The sequence below is a fragment of the Schistocerca serialis genome, chromosome 7 (assembly GCF_023864345.2).
Source record: "Schistocerca serialis cubense isolate TAMUIC-IGC-003099 chromosome 7, iqSchSeri2.2, whole genome shotgun sequence".
Classification (NCBI taxonomy): Eukaryota; Metazoa; Arthropoda; class Insecta; order Orthoptera; family Acrididae; genus Schistocerca; species Schistocerca serialis.
In genome coordinates this window covers 453,298,392-453,315,054 of record NC_064644.1, presented here as the reverse complement: position 1 = coordinate 453,315,054, position 16,663 = coordinate 453,298,392, and the positions used below count along the sequence as shown (strand labels likewise).

At 48.9% G+C, this 16,663-nt stretch overlaps 1 protein-coding gene across 1 annotated transcript in view; it reads left to right on the top strand.

Annotated features, from left to right (window-relative positions):
• The window catches only part of LOC126412802 (probable cytochrome P450 6a20), a 90,821-nt gene that overhangs the window by 21,122 nt on the left and 53,036 nt on the right, over positions 1–16,663 (top strand). Inside the window, exon 4 of the mRNA XM_050082580.1 lies at positions 14,363–14,496. Within this exon, the coding sequence (XP_049938537.1) occupies positions 14,363–14,496 (134 nt within the window). The remainder of the gene's footprint in view (positions 1–14,362; positions 14,497–16,663) is intronic.

Here is a 16,663-nt window from a genome sequence, read left to right as displayed (position 1 = left end):
CAGGCAGGCTGTCAGCAGCATTCTACGCCGCTCTTCAGCCAGAGGATACACAAAGAGAAGAAACACTGAGAAGACAAATAAGTTACAGAACGGTGAGCAATAATACAGTAGACACACAAAGACAAACACGGAGCCGTTCACACGCGACGATAATCCACACTGCAAACTGTTGATACGACGCACAAACACGGAAGAAGACGATGGCACTGGTGAACGATGGACTGTGACGGTGAACACTGAACACTAAACATGACGGCACACACGAAACACTGATGGCGCGCGAATGTCCACTTAGTGTGTGCGAGTCCGGGGACCTGCCAAGAGGGGAACAGGGGTGAGGTGGGGGAGGGGACAAAAAGGATGCCAATGGCTGAGGAGACGGCGGCAGGAGGTGAGGGGCAGGGGAGGGGAGGCCCGGGGGAGGAGGGGGGAGAAAAGGAGGAGGGAGGGAAAAGGGAGAGAAGGGAGGGAGGGAGCCCAGAGGAGCAGGCACAGGAGGAGGGAGGGAGGATCAAAGTTGGTAGGAGGGGTAGATGGAGGGGAGGATGGCATCATCAGGGAGGGGGAGCTGGCGGAAGCCACCTTGGGAGAGGGTAAGGAGGGTGGAGAGATGGAGACTGGGTGGGATGTGCGAATACAGGCGCGGCAGCGGGCAGGGGTGGGAGAGGATCGGGGAGACGAGCAGGTGAGGAGGATCGAGTTTGCGGGAGGTGTACAGGATCCGTATCCTTTCAAGGAAAAGGAGGAGGTAGGGGAAGGGGATGACATCGTACACGATCCGTGTGGGGGAGATGTGATAGGCGAGGCAGAGAGCATGACGTTCAAGGATTTGGAGGGATTTATAAAAGGTAGGGGGGCGGAGATCCAAGCCGGATGGGCATAACAAAGGATAGGGCGGATGAGGGACTTATAGGTGTGGAGGAGGGTGGAGGGGTCCAGACCCCACGTACGGCCGGAGAGGAGCTTGAGGAGACTGAGTCGGGAGCGTGCCTTGGCTTGGATTGTCCGGAGATGGGGAGTCCAGGAGAGGCGACGGTCGAGGGTGACGCCAAGGTACTTAAGGGTGGGAGTGAGGGCGATAGGACGGCCATAGATGGTGAAATAGAAATCGAGGAGGCGGAAGGAAGGGGTGGTTTTCCCTACAATGATCGCCTGGGTTTTGGAGGGATTGACCTTGAGCAACCACTGGTTGCACCAAGCGGTGAACCGGTCAAGATGGGATTGGGAGCGCTGTAGGGTGGGGGCAAGGGCAAGGAAGGTGGTGTCATCGGCAAACTGGAGAAGGTGGACGGGCGCTGACGATGGCGGCATGTCCGCCGTGTACAAAAGGTACAGAAGGGGGGAGAGGACAGAGCCTTGGGGCACACCGGCAGAGGGGAAAAAGGTGTAGGAATCTGTGTTATGGATGGTGACATAGGAAGGACGGCGGGAGGGAAAGGAGCCGATCAGACGGATGTAGTTAATGGGAAGGGCGAAGGTTTGGAGTTTGAAGAGGAGACCGGAATGCCATACGCGGTCATATGCACGTTTGAGGTCCAGGGAGAGGAAGATTGCAGAGCGACGGGAATTAAGCTGTTCGGAAAGGAGATGAGTGAGGTGAAGGAGAAGGTCGTCGGAAGAGAAAGACGACCGAAAGCCACACTGGGTAACGGGAAGGAGGCGGTGCTGGCGGAGATGCTGGTGGATGCGTCGGGTGAGGATAGATTCCAGGACCTTGCTGAAGACCGAGGTAAGGCTGATGGGACGGTAGGAGGAGACGGCGGACGGCGGTTTACCAGGTTTAAGGAACATGAGGATACAGGAGGTTTTCCACAGGTCGGGGTAGTAACCGGTGGACAGGACTACATTGTAGAGCCCAGCCAGGGTCGAGAGAAAAGAGACAGGAGCTTCACGAAGGTGACGGTAGGTGACACGATCGTGACCAGGAGCAGTGTTGCGTTTTGTGCGGAGTGTATCAATGAGATCCTGTGTAGTGAGAGGGGCATTGAGTTCTGTGTGTGCAATGTTGTCCAAGTACTGGAAACCAGGAGCGAGGGGAGGGACAGAGGTGTCAGTTCGATTGCGGATATCCGGGAAAAGGGAGTAATCGAAATGGGGATCATCGGGGATGGAAAATACATCAGAGAGGTAGGAGGCAAAGTGATTGGCCTTACTAAGGGTGTCAGGGAAAGGGTGATCATCATGGAGAAGAGGATAATAGGGGGAGGGTTTAGTTCCGGTAAGGCGATGGAAGGCCGACCAAAACTTGGACGAGTTGATTGGTAAGGTAGCATTTAAACGGGTGCATGTATGTCGCCAGTCCTGGCGTTTCTTACCTGCGAACAAATTACGAATGTGTCGCTGGAGTTTCCGGTGGCGTCGTAGTGTGTCCGGGTCATGCGTGCGGAGGAAGGCACGGTAGAGACGACGGGATTCATGGAGGAGGAGGACGGCCTGTGGGGGTAAGGTAGGACGGTGGGGGTGGATGGCGACAGTAGGGACGTGGGCCTCCACGGCCTCAGACAAGGTCTGCTGGAGAAAGGAGGCGGCATGGGTGACATCGTCAGGGTGGTGGTAGGTAAGGGGTGGCTATCGACCTGGGTGGATAGGTTATCCCGGTAGGCATTCCAGTCGGCACGGGAATAGTCATGGATATACTTAGGGGAAGGGTCATTACGAGGGTCGGGGCGGGGGTGACGACCGCCTGAAATGGTGAGGAGGACAGGGAGATGGTCGCTACCAACAGGCTCCAGGACATCCACCGTTATGCGGCCAAGGAGGTTGGGGGAGGAGAGGATAATATCAGGAGTGGAGTTGGATTCGGGACGGGTGTGCTGGGGGATGGGGATAAGGTCGCCTTGAAGGGAGGAGAGGAACCGATGCCACCGCAGTAATTGGGCGGCGGAACGACTATGGATGTTGAGGTCGGCGGCGATCACGTAGCAGGAGAAGGTATGGTGAATGTGGGAGAGGAAGTCGAAGGGAATAGGGGCGTTAGGGTGGACATAGATGGTGGCGCAGGTAACGGTAAGGCCGGGGAAGAAGAGACTAAGGATCAGGTGTTTGGTGGGGTCGGGAAGGAGAGGTTGGAGCCGAACGGGGATCGGGCAGTGGTGACCAATGGCAACTCGACCACGCGCAATTGGGAGGGGATTATCGGAGCGGTGGAGGAGATAGGGTGAGGTGTGGATGGAGTGGTGGGGTTGGAGGAATGTTTCATTGAGGAGGAAGGCATCCACGCGGTGGGTGACAAGGGTGTGCAGGAAGAGATTCTTGTTGGTGGAAAGGGCGCGGATATTGTTGAAAAGGATACGTTGCTGTCGCGCCATGACAGGGATTTAGACGAGGGTGTCATGGCGGGAGAAGGTGAAATGGGCCTGGTTGTTGGAGTAGGTGGCGTACATCTTGAGTTGGAATATGGAACGGGCAGCGAGGGAGATCTGCTGGAGGGAGTGGGGGCGCTGAAAGGGATGAACGTTTTGAAGGACGATGGTGAGGAACCTGATGATGTCCTCAGCGGTGGGGGGGGGGGGGGGACGAAGGGAATTGCCAGGAGGGGTGGGGGCGTCCAGGGGACGGACAGGGACGGTGAGTTCAGGAGTGGTCAGAGGGGGTCGGGCTTTACACTTTTGGGAGTAGGTGGGATGGGGGAGACTGCAGGTATTGGAGGAGGGAGGGGATTGAAGGTTAGGGCACTGCCGGATGAAGTGCGCTTGCCTACAATGCGGGCAGGTGGGGCCTCGCGGCACTCAGCTGTTGGGTGTGCATTATAGCGCAGACACCTCTGGCAGCGCAGGGATTGAGGAGGGGAATGGGAGGGGTCGATCTTGTAGTGCTGGTGGAAGAGGAGGGCAGCCTCCTTCAGGAGATGGTCAATGGAGGGGGCGTCCTCGGAGAAAACCCGCATAAGGCGAGTGGGGCCGGCCGAGTTGAAAATGCGGCGGACCGCCCGCACCTCCAGCGTGGGATGCGCCTTGAGCTCCGCCAACACCTCCTCCTCCGTGATCGACGGACTGAGCCGAGTGATCATGGCGGTGAGGGTTGGCGGGCGACGCGGGGGTTGGGGTTGGCAGGCAGGAGATGGAGAAGGAGCAGGGGTGAGGGAGGCATTGGGGCCAAAACGGGTGATGGGGAGGTGGGAGAGGATGTCAGTATGGAGCGTTGGGCTGGGGGAGGAGATGAGAACAGAATCCCGTCTGGGAGTGAGGAGAGAGATGGGGGCACCAGGGAAGTGTTGGCGGAGGAGGAGGGAGAGATTCCGGGCCTCGAGAAGGGAAGGATCGGGACGGGAGAGGAGGTATTTGTATAAAGAGGGGGGGGAGGAGGAGGAGGAGGAGGAGGAGGTGGAGGGAGTAGGGCCAGGTGGGGAGACATCCATGGCACCCTGGGAGGGTGAAGGGGGACGGGGCGGGGCCTTTTTGGGAGCAGAGGAGGTGGTGGTGCCACTAGGGTGTTTTATGGCGGTAGAAGGCGGGTGGTGATATGAGGGACGGGAGCTACAGGGAGGTGGTGGGAAGGGACAGGTCCCGGCGTGGACGCAGCAGGCGGCGCCGGAGATGGTGACGGTGACGGTGACGGTGAAGGCGGCAGCGACGATGACGGTGGCGGCGGTGATGGCGAAGGCGACAGGGAGAGCTGGGCATGGACAGTGGCCCGACGGGCCACCACCCGAGCCGGAGCTGCAGTAACAGGCTGGGGGAGTGGGGGGAAAGGATCAGATCGTGAGGAGCGGGAGGAAGAAGCTGGAGAGGGGGCGACAAAGAGCGAGGGCGAAGGGAGAGTGAGAAGAGGTGGGATGGAAGGAGGGGGGTGGGACTGGGCACACCACGTTATAGTGGTGGAGGCGGCGGAAGGGGAAGTGTAAACTATGGCGGTGGTGGTAGTGGTGGCGGTGGTGTTGGGGGCGGACATGACGACAGGGAGAAACAATAACACACAGAACGAAAAGGAAAGGACACAAACTGGGGACAGACGAAGACAAAGATGGAGGAAGACGAAGACGGAGGAAGACGAAGACTGCCGAAGACCAGGGACGGCGACGGCGACGGCGACGGCGGGTGGCAGGAACGCCGCAGCTGCTGCTGCTGCCGCGGACGGGGCCGGGGCTGCTGCTGCTGCTGCTGGCTGCTGGCTGCTGGCTGGGCCACTGCCGCTGCTGCTGCTGCTGCTGCTGCTGCAGGAGGACTGGTTGGCTGCTGCCGGCTGGACCGCTGCTGCAGACCAGGACCGGGACCGCTGCTGCTGCTGCTGCTGCAGCAGCTGGACGGCTGGCTGGCACCTGCAATACCTAACGCTTCGATTAGAACCGAATGGTCAATCGAAGGGCGGTATCCTTCCGCATTACCGCCGAAGAATCGTTAAAACGTACCTACGTTCTATGTTTTAATTTGAAAAACCTACCTGTTACCAAGTGTTTGTCTAAAATTGTGAGCCATATGTTTATGAATATTAAAGCGCCATCTATCACAAAGCGAAAAAAGTAGTCCAACTAAAACATTCATATTTCTTTACGTACTACACGAATATGTAATAAACAATGGCGGTTCCTATTTAAAAAAAAACGCATTTGGTATCTGTTTGACCTACGGCAGTGCCATCTAGCGGGCCAAGCATAGCACCATCCGATTTCTCTCTTCAAGCTAGACGAGTTTCGTTCTTTGTAGTTTTTTTCGTTTGATGCTTATTTCGCGAGATATTTGGCCCGGTCACTATCAGTGGACCACCCTGTATAACGCAGAAGGTAACATAAGGAAATACATGACACGAACAGAAATGATACTTTTATTCAAAGACAATAATTACACTGAAGTCTCCGCGATTTATGATGATATTCTTGACATTACAAAAACTGGTATATTTTTCTTAATAGGATGTGTGATCACCGCAGAGGGCAGTCCATGCCCTGCAGCGTGCTCCCATACGGGACACGAAGGCTGGAAAGGAGTTTCTGTGGTACGGCGTCGCACTTTTCCACCAGCACGGTTGACAGCTGCTGGGTGCATGCGAACGTACTGAAATACGCCTCCCCAACGCACCCCACATGTGCTTGGTGCGATTTAAGTCGGGGTACCAGGCAAGTGAAACCATTCGCCGAATATCAGCTGCTCCACCTGTAGCATTCTCTGCGCTCGCGCATTGTCCTCCATAAAAATGCAGTCACGGCCGAATGCACCACTGAAAAGACACGCATGAGGAAGAAGTAATATGTCATACGAACATTGACCAGTGAGTGTACCTTGTTCAAAGATATGGTGCTCAGTACGCCCATGCCATTCCACACCATAACACCTGCATCACCAAAATGAGCAGCGTGGATTACGCACCATCACATGGCGAGAGATGTGGACTCGTAATACACCCACGAACATTGGCAAACATGACTGTTGTGGTGGTCCAGCTGTTAAAGTGCGGGGAGACATAATGTTGCAGCAGTCAACTGGCCTACAGATCTTTGAACACGGCGCATTTGCCGGTCAACATCATACTTATTCACCATGTCCGTCTTTTCAGGGGTGTCTCGGCCCTGACTTCATTGTAATGAATTACAATTAGCGATCGCACTGAACTACGCATGTGGAGGAACTTCTGGAATGAGAGGATATTCGGCGGGTGGACTGCTCTGCCCTATCCCCCAACTTAAGTGGCATTGAGCACGTGTGGGATGTGCTGAAGGGAGATACTGCAGAAACAACAGTCCAGCAGCTGTGAACTGCGCTGGTCGAGGAATGGAGTGCCCTGCGCCAAGAACTCCTCACTAAGATTGTGTCGAGCATGGAGGCACATTTCAGAGCACAGTCGTCCTTGGTGGTCACTCACCCTACTTAGAACCACGTCCTGTCTTTTATAATGTGCAGGGGACAATCGTATGTCGCAGTGACTTCAGTGTAATTATTGTCTTTCAGTATAAGTGTCATTTCTGTTCCTCTCATTGCGTGTTTCTTTCAGTTACCTTCTGCGCTACACTGTAGCAGTATGTATGGTCCACGTTTCACCGAGCTACGTTATTTTGCAGTGACACATCATGCGACAGTTACTTTCGTCCTTACGTTTTGCTCACCAGTATATTTGTCTTGTTTAATAACTGTACCGCCCATGATGAGCGAACACCCGGAAGCAGCCCGATAAAATAAACCCAAAAGAGCTGCTTACGTCAAATACATAGTGTAAGAGTTGGACCACTGGGTGAGACGGACAAGTGTGAACAAACGTGATGCAGAAGATTTGCTGTCACTTTCGTGTTAGTTCTGGATAAAAATCATATTCTCTGTTCTGGTAAACAGAAAAGCGTTATTGTGTTGTTACATAACTTTAGTATTAAGGCTCAGCTTCCACAATATTGATACAGTTTTTTTACTGCATGTTTGAAAAATGTGTAGGCATGAAATTAACCTAAAATGACCACCGAATTCGCTGCCTACAGACAGAAGTTGGTGTACTCCATCTCTCCTAGACAATCGGGAGAGATCGGCCACTTGTTTTAATGTGGGAGAGACGGAGCACAATTAAATTTGGCTTCAAGGCATGTGTAATAATCCCACTAAGGATGGCCGAAGTTTCAAGCTATGCTTATTTGTCGGAAGCTATATCTGTGCCAGCAAATGGAAGAGCAGAATCTTGCACACAGGCCAACCAACCACCTCAAAGCTCATAAAAGGCTGATCCCAAGCACACCAAAAGAGCAGAGTTATCTGCCAAAGTCAAACCAAAAACTTTCACGATTCCAGAATGAGATTTTCACTCTGCAGCGGAGTGTGCGCTGATATGAAACTTCCTGGCCTTCCTGGTAAATTAAAACTGTATGCCGGACCGAGACTCGAACTCGGGACCTTTGCCTTTTGCGGGCAAGTGCTCCACCATCTTCTTCTTCTTCTTCTTTTTATTTTTTTTTAAATTTTTGTTCTTATTACAGAGGGCGAGCGGCCCTCTGACCGAACACGCTGAGCTACCTTGCCCGCTACGCATCTGAGCCACCCAAGCACGACTCACGACTTGTCCTCACAGCTTCAATTCTGCCAGTGGCTCGTCTCCTACCTTCCAAACTTCACAGAAGCTCTCCTAAGAACCTTGCAGCACTAGCACTCCTGGAAGGAAGGATATTGCGGAGACATGGCTTAGCCACAGCCTGGGGGATGTTTCCAGAATGAGATTTTCACTCTGCAGCGGAGTGTGCGCTGATATGAAACTTCCTGGCAAATTAAAACCGTGTGCCAGACCGAGACTCGAACTCGGGACCTTTGCCTTTCGCGGGCAGTGAGACGAGGTACTGGCAGAATTGAAGCTGTGAGGACGAGTCGTGAGTGGTGCTTGGATAGCTCAGATGGTAGAGCACTTGTCCGCAGAAGGCAAAGGTCCCGACTTCGAGTCTCGGTCCGGCACACAATTTTAATCTTTCAAGAGTATCACCTCAAAACTGACTACGCCTAAGTCAGCGCAGATAATACTTGTTCTTCTATTGGCAAAAATCGTGACTGTTAAGAGGAGGGCAAGAATTGTATCCAAAGGGCTGAACTCTGCTGAAAATATTGTAACTGTAGGGGAAAAAGAGGGAAAAGAGGAGAAAGGAAACAGAAAAAGGCACAAAAAATTATCAATGAATGATCAATGGGAAATACCAGTATACTAGTGAAGAGACAAACAGACCGAAGAAGCTCAGTAAGAAAAATACTGCAAATAGCTCTGTGTTCATCAGGTGCAGACACTATAGAAGATTACGGAAACAAAAATTTGATGAATAAGGTGAGGATGAATGTGTTGGCTGTGGTGAAATTTATTACCAAACGTAAAAATTACGATCGGATTGAGTGTGTTTCCTGTTCATGATGGTCAAAATTTTTCTAATAAGGGTAACTCACGATAGTCAAAATATTGGTAATAAGTGTAACTGCTGTGATGAGAGAAAGACAGCGTAATGCTTGAACAAAACCAAGAACTCATCAGAAAAACCTTTGTCCAAGATTTGTGATAAACTAATAAAATTATTCTGGACTAAAATATTTAATATTATAATTCTATATTCATTAAAACATATTCAAAACAAAAATGTGAATTTTTAATTGACTCTTTTCTTCATGTTGACCCATTTTTATATTGTTCATCTCTCCCAGTACACTGATTCATCTTACATATTCAAAACAAAAATATGAATTTTTAATTGACTCTATTCTTCATGTTGACCAATTTTTATGTTGCTCATCTCTCCCAGTACACTGGTTCATCTTACACATTCAAAACAAAAATATGAATTTTTAATTGACTCTTTCCTTTATGTTGACCCATTTTTATATTGTTCATCTTTCCCAGTACACTGGTTCATCTTAACAAAACACCTAAAGGTGAGATGGACTTCTCACGTACATTTTTATTTGGTTCAAATGGTTCAAATGGCTCTGAGCACTATGGGACTTAACATCTTAGGTCATCAGTCCCCTAGAACTTAGAACTAGTTAAACCTAACTAACCTAAGGACATCACACACATCCATGCCCGAGGCAGGACTCGAACCTGCGACCGTAGCAGTCGCGCGGTTCCGGACTGCGCGCCTAGAACCGCGAGACCACCGCGACCAGCACATTTTTATTTAATCATATCTCTTGTATTTTAACTGCTCATGCTTCAGTCATATATTGTACTTACGTTTACGTGAGACTCTACAACAACATGCTCTAAGACGTCAAAAAAAGTTGAAACACACACAGATGTTATCCTGAGGAAAAAAAGTGGTACAAAAGTTGTAGTTATTAATATGACACACTTACAGTTCCACTACCGCTGCTGATCTTTGCAGCTCAACTGCTATCGTATAATTATCACTTGAATGTCTTTTTCCTTTACACTGACTGAATGGAATGTGTTTCGCCATGTGCTTTGTCATAATGACAGCACGATATAAAACTTATGGTCCATTGTTTCCATATCTCTGGGATATGTTGACAAAAATTTCATCCTTATGGGAGCTTATTTTAAGTGTTTTCAGGACAAAAAAACCAATCCTGTACAGTGTGGAGAAAAATTGTGTCACGCAAATGAACATTGGATGGCTGATGCCAGTAGGAACCAAAACTACTGGCGATGTGTAGGGCGACAACGCACCATTTTTAAACTACGGAAACTTGGCGCCAAGCGCTCCGATTGGCCGCGGGATTGCCCTGTTGCCAGATGCTCTGGACATAACATGACTGCGAATGCTTTGCCTGCTGGAGATCGCGATGAATCCAAGGCGGCTGGTACGCACGCTAATAACGACAACCATAGCACTGCCCGTCAACTGACGAACGGCAACAGGACAATCCACGGCCAATTGGAGCGCGTGGCGCCAAGTTTCCGTAGTTTAAAAATGGTGTGTTGCCGCCCTACACAATTTTAGTAAATTTGGTTCCTACTGGCATCAGCTATCCAGAATTAAAATTTCGTGACACAATTATTCTCCACCCTAATTATGTGAGTACATTTCGGATATTAGGTGTGTCTAACGTTAATAGAACATCGTTGTCGCCTTCTTTCGTACTTTAAGAAAGATCGGGTCATTGGCATCAGGAGCATGGAGGCAGATCACATTTACATTCGGCTGTAGTGCAATGACTTCAGAACAAGTGGTGATGACACGACTAAGGACAACAATGTGGCACGGGTTCTTCCAGGACGACCACACCGCAAGGATATCACGGGGTTGTGCGACTGGTTCTGCCGTATAGACAGCCGTCAAATCATGAAATCCGTGCAGGAGTTACAGGCAGATTGGTGCCACGAGCCGTCGGGAAGAAATCGCAGGAAGCTAGCGGCCACGCATTCTTTAGAGATGACACCATGCCACACATTATGGTGTAACACTATCCATTGCAGTCATTTGTAACTGAATCTACGAGGGCTATTCAGAAAGGAAATGTTTCCATCTGACGCCGCTAGGCGCGCGCCGACCGCGTATATTTTGGTATGTACGTGTTCAGCAGCTCAGTCTGCATCCATCCGTGACAGCGGGAACGTCTCTGCGTATCTGGTTGTTTCGGTATTCGAATTTGAAATGTGCGCTGCAACCGAAAATCCCTCCAGTTGTGAGGTGCGGTCTGCGATACGGTTCTTGTTGGCGAAAAACCTAAAACCTATAGAATTTATCATGAACTGTGCGAAGTGTACGGAAACAACGTAATGAGTGAATGTTCCGAAGGAAATGGTGCACTCGGTTCAGAAATTGCCGAACCTACATTCATGATGAAGAGAGGAGTGGACGCCCGAGAATTGTGACTGACCATCTTGTCGCTGAAGTTGATGAAACGGTTCGTGAAAACCGTCGCTTCACAACGACGGAGTTTTCACTTTCTTTTCCACAAGTTTCACGGACTTTGTTGTTTGAAATTGTCACTCAAAAGCTAGGCTACCACAAATTTTGTGCACGATCGGTGCCCAAAATGCTTACAGAGCACCATAAATAAAAGCGAATGGGGGCAACGTTGACATTTCTGGAGGCCTACCACAATCATGGTGATTCATTACTGGATGGAATCGTAACCGGTGACGTTACTTGGGTGAAACACGTCAATTGCGAGACAAAATTACAGTCCATCGAGTAGAGGCACACAAGGTCCCACCAAAAACCAAGAAAATGTTTGCAAACCTTGTCAGCAAGGAAGTTGAGGCGACAGTGTTTTGGGATAGGCAAGGAGTGCTTCTTATTGATTTTCTCGAACGTGGAGCAACCATAAATTGTGCCCGCCACTGTCAAACTTTACACAGCCTTAGAAAAGCAGTTCAAAACAAAACGCCGAGGAAAGCTGACGTCCAAAATTTTGTTTTTGCACGACAATGCCCGACCTCACACGGCAAACCGCACTAAACAACTCCTTAATTCATTCAAATGGGAAATTGTCCCTCATTCGCCCTACAGCCCCGATCTTGCACCAACGACTTCCACTTGTTTCCCAAGATGAAGAACTAGCTTGCAACGCAGCGCTTTGATGACAATGCCGAACTCCGGGCGGTTGTGACTCACTGGCTGAAGTCTCAGACGGCAGAATTTTACGATGAAGGTATTTCAGATCTTGTCCACCGCTATGATAACTGCCTCAATGTGTTTGGTGACAATGTGGAAAAGTAGTATGTCAGTCGCTCTTTGAGATGTATATAATAAAATGTATTTCTTGTACTTCGTTTTTTTAAATGCCAAAACGTCGCCTACTTTTTGAATAGCCTTCGCAATTAAAAAAAAGTTTTGTTTTCTTGTACATATGTTCTTCGGAGTAATTGAATTACAAACCGTAGCGTGGAGCATCCTTTGTTTTCCCCGTTGGTGAAATGCGTCATGGGATGCATCTTTTGAAACACCACAAGCTTTGGGAAGCCATCTGACCACTTCAGAGCTGCTCATAACTTATCTACTTGGGATGAAACAACGTCCTAGGATAGCACATTTCACTCCGTGGTCTCCTAGATGCGCTCAGTAGATTTGACGCCAGGTGACTAGAGGGTGGTGTGGCAATAAGGGTAGCGGTGACACAAGAATTTTCTTGTCTGTCAACTGTCGGTCTTGTACACATTCTGACCAAGAAAAAATTGAAGCATCAAGAAGAGCAGGAGGAAACGTAAAGGAACTTCATGGATCGAGGTGATATGTGATGTTCTTTCAGTGATTACAAAACCAAGTCAAATTTTGCAAAGAACTTGAAAGTATGAGCCCAGTTATCAGTATGGCCTGGATGCAAGTTTGCTCAGAACTGTTGTCACCGGTCTTTAATATCCTGCGTAACAGCAGTGAGATGCAGTCTGTGTCAGAGTTGGTCCCACAGATCAGAGGATCTTGCAGGCCACCAGAGTACCTCTATCATACAGACACTTCATAGAGACACGTAACATGTGTGGACGAGCATTGTGCTGTTGAAAAATGGGACCACTATACTGTAGTGTAAGATGTAACTTTTAAGAGGACGCAGGATGTCCGTGACGTATTTCTCTTCCGTTTATTACTCAAAAACTATCAGCCGTTACCAAAAGTGGTACCCAATGGCTCCCAACACTTTGACGGTAGGAGTGACACGAGTGTGCCCAGATCGCCGACGATGGCCATCCGGCATAATGCAAAACAGCGATTCACTGCTGGACACAATACGACGCCGTTCATTCCTCCTGATGAAGGCACCACTCGAAATGCAGCTGTTTTTGTCGTGGTGTTAACGGCAACCTACCCTTCGGATGGTAAATCCCTATTCCAGCCGCTGCTACCCTCTGACCAGTGGTGTGGGATGATACAGAATGTTGAAGTCAGTCCAATACTTGTTCTCGGATGGCAGCAGCAGACGTGAGGGATTACATTGTGCTTAGTGCATAGAACGACGATCCTTCCTTGTGGCGGTCAGACGTAGTCCACGGGAATCTTGAAGACGGGTATACCTGTCCCCACATTCGCATGCTGTCCAACATCGGGGCGCTATCACATCCAAATAATCCACAAATCTGGATACTGCACTATTCGACCAGCCGGCCAACATGCTGATAACGCTGTCTCACATGCGGACGCAGCGTCTCCTTGTCACTCAGAATCATCACTCGACATCTGACACTGCTCATGCCCTTGTCTACCCCACAGTGCCTTCTAACAACACAAAAGACGAACAACACGAATGCACTGTGGTGGCCACTGTACCTGTCGCAGACAACTGCAATCATCTACATATCTGTCAACTGTGTGTATGTGACGAAGTTACTCATATGTTGACATCCGAGCTTGTCTTCCGAGTGTGTATACAAACACAGTGGGTCTACAATCTATTATGTAAATAGCTAGATGTTGGACGCTACAGATTATCGAAAACATAAGAGGTGGTTGTTTTAATAACAAACGTAAACGTGTAACTCTTCAGGCTTTCCCGGCGAGATCTTGACATGTGGAATAATCGGGTCTACTGCCGCATGTTTGTGTCGCTCTGGCACCGGGGAAGAGACAACACATTACAGGCAGCGCCAGGCGGGCGCGGACGGCAGAGAGAGCACTCAGCGCCCTCTGGGCATAAATACTGGACAAGATCCTCCAATACGGCAGTCTCAGGTAGCACCTGAAGAAGGCAACGAGTTACGTGCCCGAAATATTGTGCCAGAGCGACACAAACATCCGGCAGTAGACCCGATTATTCCACATGTCAAACTAAACGTGTTATTCTTTTTACACTATTAATGTTACAAGCCCATTTCACAGCTGACATGCTCATGAAATTATCAACACATGTAAATACATTAGCCTTCTGCATTACACTTTATTCTAATTTTTATTAAATATGTTAGCTGCGGACTAGAAGTAATTGTCGAGACAAAAAGTTACCTCTCCGTCTTCCAAATTTATCTGAGTGATACGATGTAGTTTTGTGTACCTCTGTCCGTAACATAAGCATCTTGTTTGCAGGTGGAGGAAAGTCCGGTCTCAGCTGAGTCCGTCGTTCACAGCTAGCCGCCTGAAACCCATGTTCCTGCTGATCAAAGACGTCTGCGATAACATGGTGCGAATGCTGAAAGAGGAGGAGCCAAAAGCTAGTACAGGTATTTCATGCATTCGTTTTGGTTTACAGCCACGGTACAAATGTAGCCAACAAGACCTACTACTTAAACGAAATTAGAAATAATTTAATACCTTCAGCTGCTGACGGGCGTTGATATATATCAATGGGGACAGGTGGAAACGTGTGCCCCGACCGGGACTCGAAACCTGATCTCCTGCTTAGATGGCAAACGCTCTATCCATCTGAGTCAGCGAGGACGCAGAGGGACCATCTCGCGCACGCTTCCCGCGAGACCCACATTCTCACCTTGTATGTCCACACACTACATTCGTAGTGTCCCACCCCAACACACTCATTACTCGTGGAAGACATTCTTACCAAGTCACTTAAGAGTTGGGGAATGTGTGTGCATTCCCACAGAAGAAGAATGTCATGGCCAGTACTGCCAGAACTATAGACTTATATGGATATGGACATGCCCGAAAGAACAGACACCATATCCATATAAGTGTATATTACTTAAACGGTTGTGAAACGTAGCAGCGTGGCAGTAAGAATACTGATTGGACCTAGATAAACGTTTCTCAGTTGCGCCGGTCGCGGTGGCCGTGCGGTTCTAGGCGCCCCGGTCCGGAGCCGCGCTGCTGCTACGGTCGCAGGTTCGAATCCTGCCTCGGGCATGGCTGTGTGTGATTTCCTTAGGTTAGTTAGGTTTAAGTAGTTCTAAGTTCTAGGGGACTGATAACCACAGCAGTTGAGTCCCATTGTGCTCAGAACCGTTTCTCAGTCGTGATGACCTAGCAGTTTGTGCTTTTGGTTTACTTGACTGGTGCTGTCACTGTGACTGTTACACTCGCTGTTGCGATCCTGGCCACATATTTGTTAGTTGTCATAACTCGTACAGTTGTATATTTATTTATTTATACAGCAATACATTACTGCAAAAAAATATTGCCACTATTCACGGTTATGTCAGACTGATGAGATCTTTTTCCGTTAGTAGTTTCGGACTCAAGCCAATCTACAGACAGAGCATTATAATTACTTTCCTATTATACAGCATTTCATTCCCCCACCCTGAGGGCAGGCGATCATCTGTCCGAAGAGCGATCTTCTGCCAACATGATGTATTTTCGACTTACAGCCCTGTTTTAAAATACTGAATGAGGTTACAGATAAAGGGTTAATATGTCTAAAGTCTTTTGATAAATAAACTGTGTTTACTATTTGATGGCTGTGCACGCAAGTGAATGAACAGTTGTTCGTGGTAATTCTAGGCGGATAAATGAGTGGATATGTTGGAATGATATAAAGCAGGTAACACGAACTTGGATTAGTTTCGGTAATATACACATGTATATTTGAGAGTCTGATATGGAGTGGGAGCTGTGAAATGTGGGATTGAGGGGTAGATAACAGAGCCTTGATTTACGGAAGAAAGAGGAAAAGGTGAAGGGGATCGTAACACAAAATTTGGTTAACGTTACTTTGCGATATGAAGTGTGTGGGGATGAACAGAATGAAGTGCGTGTTGATAGACAGCTGGCAGCGACTAATATTGGAAGAGGAGTAGGAACAAGACAGGATTCTGCCGATAAAGTTTCCAGGGTGTGTTGAATTCCTGCAGCAATTTGAGAAGGGATGAGAATTTAATTAGCTGCTTAAGGTTTCGCATAAGCAACGATTGGCTGGTGTGGGATGGTAAGAGAGAAATATCACGTTACAGAAACTATTGTTGTTATTGTTGTTGTTGCTGCTATAGTCTTCAGTCCTAAGATTGGTTTGATGCAGCTGTTCTCACGAGTCTATCCTGTGCAAATCTCTTCATCTCCAATAAACTACAGCAACGTACATCCTTTTGAGCCTCCTTAACGTATTGGTCCCATGGTCCCCGTCCACAATGTTTAGCCACCATACTTCCCTCCATCACCAGACTAATCCCTCAGGATGTGTCCTATCGACAGATTCCTTCTTTTAATCAATTCGTGCCACAATGTTTCTCCTCAATTTTATTCAATATCTCCTCGTTATTTACTCACCTCCCCATCTGATTTTCAGCATTTCTCTGTAGTACCACATATTCTCTTCTCGTCTGAGCTACCTGTCGTCCACGTTTCACTACCGTTCAGGGCTACACTTCACACAAATACCTTCAGAAAACACATCCTAACACTCAAATTTATATTCGATATTAACAAATTTCTCTC